Source organism: Rhagoletis pomonella, unplaced genomic scaffold (assembly GCF_013731165.1).
Source record: "Rhagoletis pomonella isolate Grant_MI unplaced genomic scaffold, Rhpom_1.0 Rhpom_scaffold_00004, whole genome shotgun sequence".
Taxonomy (NCBI): Eukaryota; Metazoa; Arthropoda; class Insecta; order Diptera; family Tephritidae; genus Rhagoletis; species Rhagoletis pomonella.
This window is the reverse complement of record NW_023458558.1, coordinates 13890928-13900277: the sequence shown is the minus strand read 5'-3', so window position 1 is coordinate 13900277 and position 9350 is coordinate 13890928. Positions and strand designations below refer to the sequence as shown.

Sequence of the window (9350 nt, the reverse complement as noted above, 5' to 3'; positions counted from 1 at the left end):
CATTAACATTAACATTAACATAAGCTTTAAAATTAAATTAAGTTTTAGATTAAGGTTAAGTTTTAGATTTACTTTCAGATTGAGGTTGAAATTAAAACTTAGCATTGGATTAAGCTTTACATTAGGATTACCATCAACAATAAGTTCGAGGTTGAAGTTAGGTTTGAGATTAGAAATTTTTTTGTTATATCTGACTCATAGCAAATTTTGAGTTAATACACTTGTGAGATTTTACTAGAATACATATTTACAAAATACTCACTTTTCCGAAGCATTATCCATCAGCTTTTTCACTATCACCATTGCCGCTACTATAAATGCCAATTTCGATACCGCTAATGCTTTAAGCGTCAACAACCCAACCGCCTTTGCTACAACCATAGTCCAGCCAAAGGTTGTTGCCGCCAAATACATTGGTATATACATTTGGAATTGCTTCTTATCCTGTTTCTGCTTACGATAACGCCCCCGATGACCACCACCGCCGCCATTGCCTCCACCCCCTCCACCCATGAGTCCGCCACCTCCCCCACTGCCTCCCATCATACCCGAACCGCTAGCTAAGCCGCTAAGTAGACCTTCTCCTCCTCCTCCTCCACCTCCGCCGAGGCCACCGCCACCCATTCCACCTCCACCGAGACCACCTCCACGACCTGTAAGATGCGAAAATTGATTTGGTTACAATTTAGAATTCACACATAGATAAATACAAATAATTCAAACTATCCATACAAACTCAATTTCTCACATTAGAATGTATATGTAGTGCGAGATATTCAGTTTGTATGGGAGGTGCCATGCGCCCTTTTTCAATAACTCCGACTCTACAATGAATACTTCCAGAGATATGTTGTGTTAAAACTTCAGTTTGTATGGGAAGTGCCACGCACCCTTAATATTTCGAAATTGCTTTTCATCTATTATCATCCTTGGATAGTCTGGAGTCGATGTCTAAAATTTGAAAAATATCGGTATAGCTGTTCTCGAGTTTTTCGAACAGAAAAAAACCAAAAAAAAAAGAACGGCTCTCAAAAAATATAATAGTATAAATAACAGATGAAATACATTTTTTAATTAAATGTATCCTATAGAAAAATGTTTATGAAGAATTTTTCAAACAATTCCAGGCATTTGAAATTAATTTCAAGTATTTTCCAAAAAATTGAAATCATTCAAACGCAAAAATTTTGTTTCTTCATTCTTAAACTTAAATAAAAAAAATCGCCATGGACAGATCGACGCGAAGTTTACTTATCTCTTATTCAAAGAAATAAAACTTGAAATCGGTTCATATTTGGGCTCTCAAAATTCATTTGCCCACAGCAACCTTTTTTTCCCCACTGTGTGACGTAGTTAGGCTTTCTTTTAGGTGCCATATGTGCTGTTTTCTCAACTAAGTTTTTAAAATTTATCAAACACATTTTTTCAGAACGAAATTGATTTTTTAAACTGAGCCCGCCGAGTTGATGTTGCTTTAGAAATATCCATGGTAGAAAATATCGATTGCTTTCGCTTATTTAAAGAATTCTTGTGAGTTGATTTTCAAAACCGAAGAACAACCCCATCTAGGAACTATGCAGTGCATACACTAGTTGCAGCTTCATTGACACTTCATTGAAATTTTTTTTTGACTGTGAATATGGCCCATTATTATTATATACTATTATGAGACTAATTTAGGCGTCATTAAGCAAACAAAAAGATTGTGCTGCGAAGTTGTTACGACTTTTACATCTATACATATCTACATATATGCATGCGCACATTGTAATTGTATTTATCTTTAACCAAAGTTTGTGTGTATTTACATTATGCGAGTGCATGATAAAAATAAACTTTGACATAACTAACTAACGCCTTAACACTGTCTGCTAATAATGCTCCTACACCTCCTACTCTCCATGCGTTTATCTTTTTGCACAGTGGGACGTCCCCATATATTCTTAAGCTGTCAGGAAATACCCTGCAGACAGCGATGACAAACTATTTAATCTTCTTTGAAATCCTGTAGACTGTAAGTGCATTTTTATCAATTTTAGTGTAGAATAAGTAAGGAAGTCTAAGTTCGGGCGAAGTTTCCGAAAACTACCATTTACTACCGATTTTCAGAAGATTTCGTATTTCTCTTAATTACCGTTACATAGGATGTGAGCTCATGTATAAGCAGTATGTTTGTATGTTGTATTTTCAGCTGCTTGGTATATTTTACCGGGACTAACTATGGTGCCAAGTTGGAAGAAATTGGTGCAGCAGTTACCGAGATAAACACATTTAATCCTAAGTGGGCATGGCTACTCCCATTTTCGAAAAAATTTATAATATTCTGATTTTCCCCCAAGAGATCATTGTAAATATCAGTCTTGAGTGAATAATCTTTAGTAGCTACTAAATTATCGCAGTTTCGTATATCTGAAAACTACCGTTTTATGGTTATAGGTAGGCGTGTGTTCGTTGTTTAACTCAAGATATTTCAAAAAATACGAGCGATTCTACGTAGCAATTGATCCAGTGTATTTAATTGGAGTCAGAGTTTTGATCCAAAACGTTGGGTTGTCTATTTTTTTCCCGGCCTACCTATCAGGTTGGCAGGTTTGAACAGGTAAGTAATAGTAGTAATTTTCACTCATCTGTTTAACACATTCCAGTTATAGGCTTTATGCTTCCGATTCGCATATACATATGTAATTTGTTCATTAAAAAATGGGTGCAAAAAAAATAAAAATTGAATATTTAATTAAAAATGTGCTGGCTAGGATTTTTTAGCCAAACCACTCGTAAAATATTTCCTAACATGTTTAATTTCACACAAAGTAGATTTCATTCATTAAACAGATGGGTCGTCGGATCTGCTACTAATAGTAAAAATGAATATGTATATATTTTGTTCTACAGAGATACTGGTAATCGATATAGCTATGAAATTTTTGAGAACATGGAAAAATACTAAACCAAATTTTTGAATTTTTTGGATTGTGACACTATTGACGTAAATGAGCGATGTGTATGTATGTCCTTCCTTATAAGTGCGGAATACTGCCTAATTGGCTTATAAGTTGGCTATTTTTTTCTATTTTTTGCCACTTTAATCCCATTGTGCGTTGTGAGCAATAATCATAACCAAAAAAGTTAAGATGCAAAAAAAAAACATAAGCAATCCTCACATCCATTCACCTATCCACACACACATATGTGTATGTGTGAAAGGTGTTTCGATAGCTAAGTCACGGTTTACTTAAATGAAATTTGTGAAAATTTGTTGCTAATTCAAAGTTGTAAAAACTCAGATTTCTGCATGGCTAAAAACAATTTTATATTTGATGGCAAACTTTAAGGCCTAATGAGGAAATTTTGGTATACTCGAGTGGTTTCATTTATGCATCATTGGGCACAGGACCAACGGTACTAATTTCAAAATGGTCTGAATGGCGCAATTCCAACAATTTAAAAAATCTTCCTCTGCGTCATATGAACTCAAAATCGAACAGCAAAGCAAAATGGAATAACTAAAAGATGCCAGATCTTTTAGAATGGCGAAAGTTAAATTTTCGAGAAAAAAATATGGAAGTACATTTATTATTTAAAACTAATTTGAGAGCCATGCGAAATTTATTTAGAGATAGCAAAGAGTCTGTATAAACGGTTTCGAGACCTAAAAAATCAATGTCGAATTGGGCAAAGTCGGCATTGAATGTTTAGTCCCGCGCTCATTGTCATTGAGCTATTGTAACCTATCCGGGTTTAAACTGCTTTGCCGCTGGTGCCTAAAACGTTGAATTAAGACACGTACGATTTGAATATGTCTTTAAAACAAATTCAAACCATTAATCTAAACACTTAAAACATGCTCACGATAATAATACCGGGTAATTTTCCATTAATTCATCCAACGCAAAAACGAATGACCCTTTAATACAAAAAAAAAAACACTCAAGATTAATTCATTTGTAAGTACTTGCAAGTGTGCTTATTTGTATGAATGTGCTCATTTCGGGAAGGTATGAATGTGCTTAGCATGTTTGAGAATCATTATTCACTAGCATTCAGCAGCAGATTGCCTCATAAATTTTCACTTCTCTTCACATTTGCCATTTAAGTTGGAAACGCGCCTTGACAACTATTTTATGGGCAGCTCTAACATAAATGCTACCTTACACACGCGCTCAGCTAATTTATTGACTCTTTTATACACTTTATTGCTTTTATTTATTTTGCATATGGTAGCTAAAGCTCTTCTTGAATGCACACTCCTTAGGGCCTTAGAACTCTTACAGGCTACCTGACAGGACACTGCAAGTTAGGGTACCATTTGAAAAAAATTTGTGATTTCTCACGCCTCATGAATCGCAGGCTGTGCATCCGCTATAGTAACTAGTAATAATAATACCAAGCTAATTGCTATTGGGATTGTATAGGCGATAGATGTGAGTGGTGTTGCATATCGCTTCAAAAATAGCTGTAGCTTTCATACGTACATACATACATAGTGGCGGTGCCTAGGGCGGAAAAATTTAAGGCCGCAAAATTTGAGTTGAAAAAAAAATTTTTTTTCAAGTTAGCTACACTGAAAGTACAAATTCTGTTTGTACATTTTAAGACTTAAATTTGAGATTTAATTATGCAATCAGAAAATAGGACAACACTGTTAGACATTTTTGATATTATATTAAATAGTAATATTTAAAAATACTAATTTAGTATTTTTGAGATTAAAACTTATCAAGTGAAAAACTTTGTTGATGAGGACTTTCTTTAAAAGTTGAAAACCTTTACTCGAGGCAAATACCACTTTATCATCTTAAAAATTGTAATAAAAGTATAGTAAATAACACAAATTTTAATATTATATTTACTGCTAATCGTTCCAAAACTGGTACTTTTACCTCAAAATATTTTTCTTATTGAAAAAAGGACGGCAAATTCTGAATTCCCTAGGGGTGACAAATATTCAAATCCGCCACTGCGTACATATATACCATGTACTAATTATGTATTTTATGCTAAAACATTTTCAATTCGGACCAGCGTGCAGTGAGAATTAGCGTGACGCCTTGCTCAAAACAGAATACTACCCATTCAAATGCAAATGCTATCCGCGAAAAGATTAAATAAAAATATGGAAATAGAATAAGCTTTATACTATTTTAATTATGGAAATGTTTTAGTATGCGTTATGATAAATAATAAAATTGTTTTGTTTGTTTTGTTGTTTCGATGCAAGTAACCACGAGTAAATGTTCGACACTTTCTTCAAGTACTGAGTACTTTTTGTTCTCGAATCCTTGCCGCAAGTACTTAGGTGGCTATCGTTGTTGTGGCTATTTGGTTGTGACAATAAATATATGAAACATGCTATAGTGCTCTTGGCAACACGTTATATACCACCTTAACTTGTGTGTAGCAAATAAAATAACAAGGCGGTAATGCTGAGCAGTTGGAGAATCGCACAACGACAGCGCGTTAAAAAGTGAAGTTGGCTAAAGAAATGTAGAAACTGTCAATGCTGCGTTTTCGTACTAATAAAATTTTCTGGTTTTGCAAGATTTACGACTACTTTTACTCGATCAAACTTATGGCTATTTCTTTTGGCAAATTTCGGTAGGAACGTACTCGAATTCAGTGTTGCCGTTGTGCGACTAAAGGGGCAATTTGACCTTTTTTAAGCGCCAATACCCTTTGACACGACTTTTTGAAATTTCTGATTTTTTGACGCTTTACCAAAATTATGTGCGACTTTTGCCCCTTTTGGGAGATTTTTTTTTTTGGAAACGTTAACAGAACATTGCTATCAAAAAGTATTTCCTCCTGTAGGTACTAAAAAATGCATCACGTAAAACTTTTTAAAGGAAATACAACTCTTCTCCTTGAAAAACAATATGGTGAACCTTTTTTTCAATGACCACTTTTTAGCGACTTTATGAAAATTCTCAACGGCAACACTGTTGGAATTGCTTCTTTTTTCTCACCATGACATAGCATTGCTGCGGGGACAGAAAATGAAACGTTCTTATTAACCTTATCAAACTTTTTTAATAAATACAGTGCCGGACAAAAGTATTGGCACAGAGAATTTTTCGCAATATCTGAACAGTTTTTTATTCTAATTTATTTTCGTCCAAAAATCAACGCAATTTTTTAGATACTTCAAACTTGCACTTTGTTATACTAAAATTAGCTGGGCTATAAAACTACATACTTAGAATTTCTCTAAAAAATCTGAGTAAGAAGTTGCAAATTAGTATGCAAATTTATTGAATTTTCCTGAGTTTTGCACAAAGTTTAGAGACTTTGTTTTTATGTTTTTTGGTGAAGTACGAACTATATTTTAATTAAAAAATGTTGAAAATAAATTAGAATAAAAAACTTTGCATATATTGCGAAAAATTCTCTGTGCCAATACTTTTTTCCGGCACTGTATATACAAAAAATGCATGAATTTATATAATCATTTCTACGAAATATAATGAGTTCGACACGAGCAAGTATCGAGTACTTCTCTCCGATACATTTGTAGCACCGATACTTTTCTTCGATATTTTTACAGAGTACAGGAATCGATTTTTTGGCTTTCATGTTAGGAGTGTTAATGCGAAATGCAATTGCAACAGTGCGAAATGTGGAAATGCAGAATTTTATCAACAACAGACGTTGCTTATGGTTGGTAAAGAGTGAAATGCTGTTGATAAAATTTCGCACCGGGACAATGCATTTCCTATTAATGCCTGAATATCCCAATTCTAATAGTATTTTGGCGAAGATGAAGATAACGATAAAAATATAAAGACAAAGATGCAGTTGTATGTATATGTAGATGAAGACGAAAATGTAAGTGAAGATGAAGACGAAGGTCTAGATGAAGATCGAGATAAAGATTAAGATAAGATAAGAAGTTGAATTTTTCGGTTATGACGTTCTTCAATCAGAAGAGAGATCTAATGAAATTCTTAGCATACCGGCCGTCAACTTTTATAAGTAAACAGTCGAGAAAACGGCCCTTCTTCTAGCTAAATTAAAATAAATCTAATGTTGCACATAGATACGTATGTATGTATCTCAGCCCATTAACTTCCACAAGAATGGATGCCTTTGTCCCCTTTTCCATAAAAATGGCAGCTAAGTCGCCGAACCCAAAACTCTTCTAGGGAATAAGAGCGAAGGGTTAAAAAAATACGGTTTTATGAAAATGGAATTTTTAACAAAAAAAGCCTTAGGCCTATGTAAAATAAAAAAAAGTTCCAATCGGGTAGATGGGGAAAAAACAGTCTTACCCTAGCTGCTTCTAGATAGCGGCTATTCTACAATCCCCTGAGTACCGCAAATCAATTTTCACTTTCTCTGTGTCTGGCTTGGCGTATTCTAAAATTGTCTGTTTACAAATTTCCCACCCTAATAATACCTTTGAACATTAAATAGTATTATAACTTTGGTTCGATGTTTGTAAGTACCAGGAGAAGAATAGATATATCTATGAAAATGTATACTTCAATGACCTGAACGTCCAGCTAAGTCACTTTAGCCATGCCCGTCTGTCTGTCTAGTTGAACGCAACCTAGTCCTTCAGTCAGATAGCTGACTGAGATTTGGGAGGTGGGTCTGTTTTCATAATGTATTAATTCATTGTCGGAATCGGAAAAATCGGACCACTATAACATATAGCTCCCATAAAACTGATTGTTCGGATATAAGACAAGTTTCTGCGATATAACTCCTTTATGTAGGCAACTAAAAGGAGACTTAATTCTTTTCGCAGACCTCAGGTCTTCCAGTGGTGCCACACAAAAATATTGGCCAACTGTTTTGGGTTTTAAAAGATTTTTTTTCATGGAAGAAACACACGAACACTTCCTTCCAGGGGGCGCCTGCACGCTTCTCCAACTGTTCGGCGTTTGTATTTGCCGTATTTGAATTTAATGTGATTTCCGGATTTTATGGTATTAAGATTGAATGCAATCTTTAATATTATTTTCCCCTCATTTTATGCTTTAAGTAAAATTGTTACCAATTTTAAAAATTTTTCATCTTATCTTTTCTTGAACTTATCGCACTTAAATATATGACAATATTTAGAAACCCCAGCCCACGTGCTATGTGACGCTACCTTGATTGCCGCTCGCCTTCTTCAGTAACGCAATTTCGATGTAATTTCCATCATCCTCTGCCCGTTGTACGCTGAACACCATCGGCCCCACCGGAATACGAATTGCATTTCCACTGATGAAGTCAACGAAACTGGAAATGCCGCGACCGGTCTCTGCCGCATTCAACTTGTCTTTGTCCTTCTCCATCAGCGGTGGCAGCTTTGCCAAATCCATGAATCCCAAGCTAATGGTTTCGCCACGCTTGTACGCCTGCAGCATATCGTTTGCTAGCGTATGAAGGCAGCTGGCATTATTAGCACATTGCCATGACATTTTTTCCGAAAAGTCTCTTCGGACAAACTCAGCGGGTTTCTGGTGGCGATGTTGCTGCTGATGTTTTTTAATATTGGCCTCGTTAGTGGCGACAGAATCGGTATCGTCAATTTCCACATTGCTCTCATCTATGGCGTTGCTGCTGCTGCTCGTTACCGATGACGCACGTGAATGTATAGCCGGACGTACGGCGGATATTTGTAACGAAAATAGAAGCCACAAGTAGAATATAAGGGACGCTATCGCGTCATTATTCCTGTGCGCCATTGCGCCAACGTTGTACTTTGCGACTATCACTTTTTGACTTAAGGATTACCGAATGCACACGCGGGTAAATGTGTTTCTTTTCGTTTGGAAGAGGGTTGTAAATACATATGTATATCTACTATGTATTTCGTTGCCGCTAATGCAACGCGAATGTCCTTGACATTGGACTGCGCGGCTGCACGTTTGCCACGTTGGCTCTCAAACACTCTCGATTTACGGTTTGTACACAACTCTTTTTTGAGGCAATTATTCGTAGATATATATATTTTTTTGCAATATTTATCGGTTTGATGAATTTGTGGCGATAGAACGCGAGCGCGCACGTCTTTTGTGGCACAATGCGAAGTAGACTAAACACTCGGCTGTGCATGCAACTCAGTTTTATTGTCTTTGTCGGCTATCAAGGCCACATATTCATGCATATACATATGTATATCGTGCATGCATATACGTGCATTTGTATATTAATTAGACAATAATTTTGTTACCATTTTTATTTTATTACAATCTTCGCATTTTTCATATATTATTTCTGCAATTTTAATATTCATTTACACCGCCTTGGCATTCTTGCTAGTGGCGTTGCTGTTGCTGTTACAGTTGCAGTTGCATTTGTTGCAAGCATATCAGTTAACACGTCTACAATTTGCAAGTATTAAGTATAAATGTAGCATG

At 35.5% G+C, this 9350-nt stretch overlaps 1 protein-coding gene across 1 annotated transcript in view; it reads right to left on the bottom strand.

The window, feature by feature from the left end:
* Nucleotides 1–8934, bottom strand: part of LOC118738406 (keratin, type II cytoskeletal 5) — a 14149-nt gene extending 5215 nt beyond the window's left edge. The window contains exons 1-2 of the mRNA XM_036469332.1: nt 8096–8934; nt 263–653 (exon numbers count right to left, since the gene is read on the bottom strand). Of these exons, the coding sequence (XP_036325225.1) occupies nt 263–653; nt 8096–8675 (971 nt within the window). The 5' untranslated portion in view covers nt 8676–8934. The remainder of the gene's footprint in view (nt 1–262; nt 654–8095) is intronic.
* Between the last annotated feature and the right edge of the window lie 416 nt (nt 8935–9350).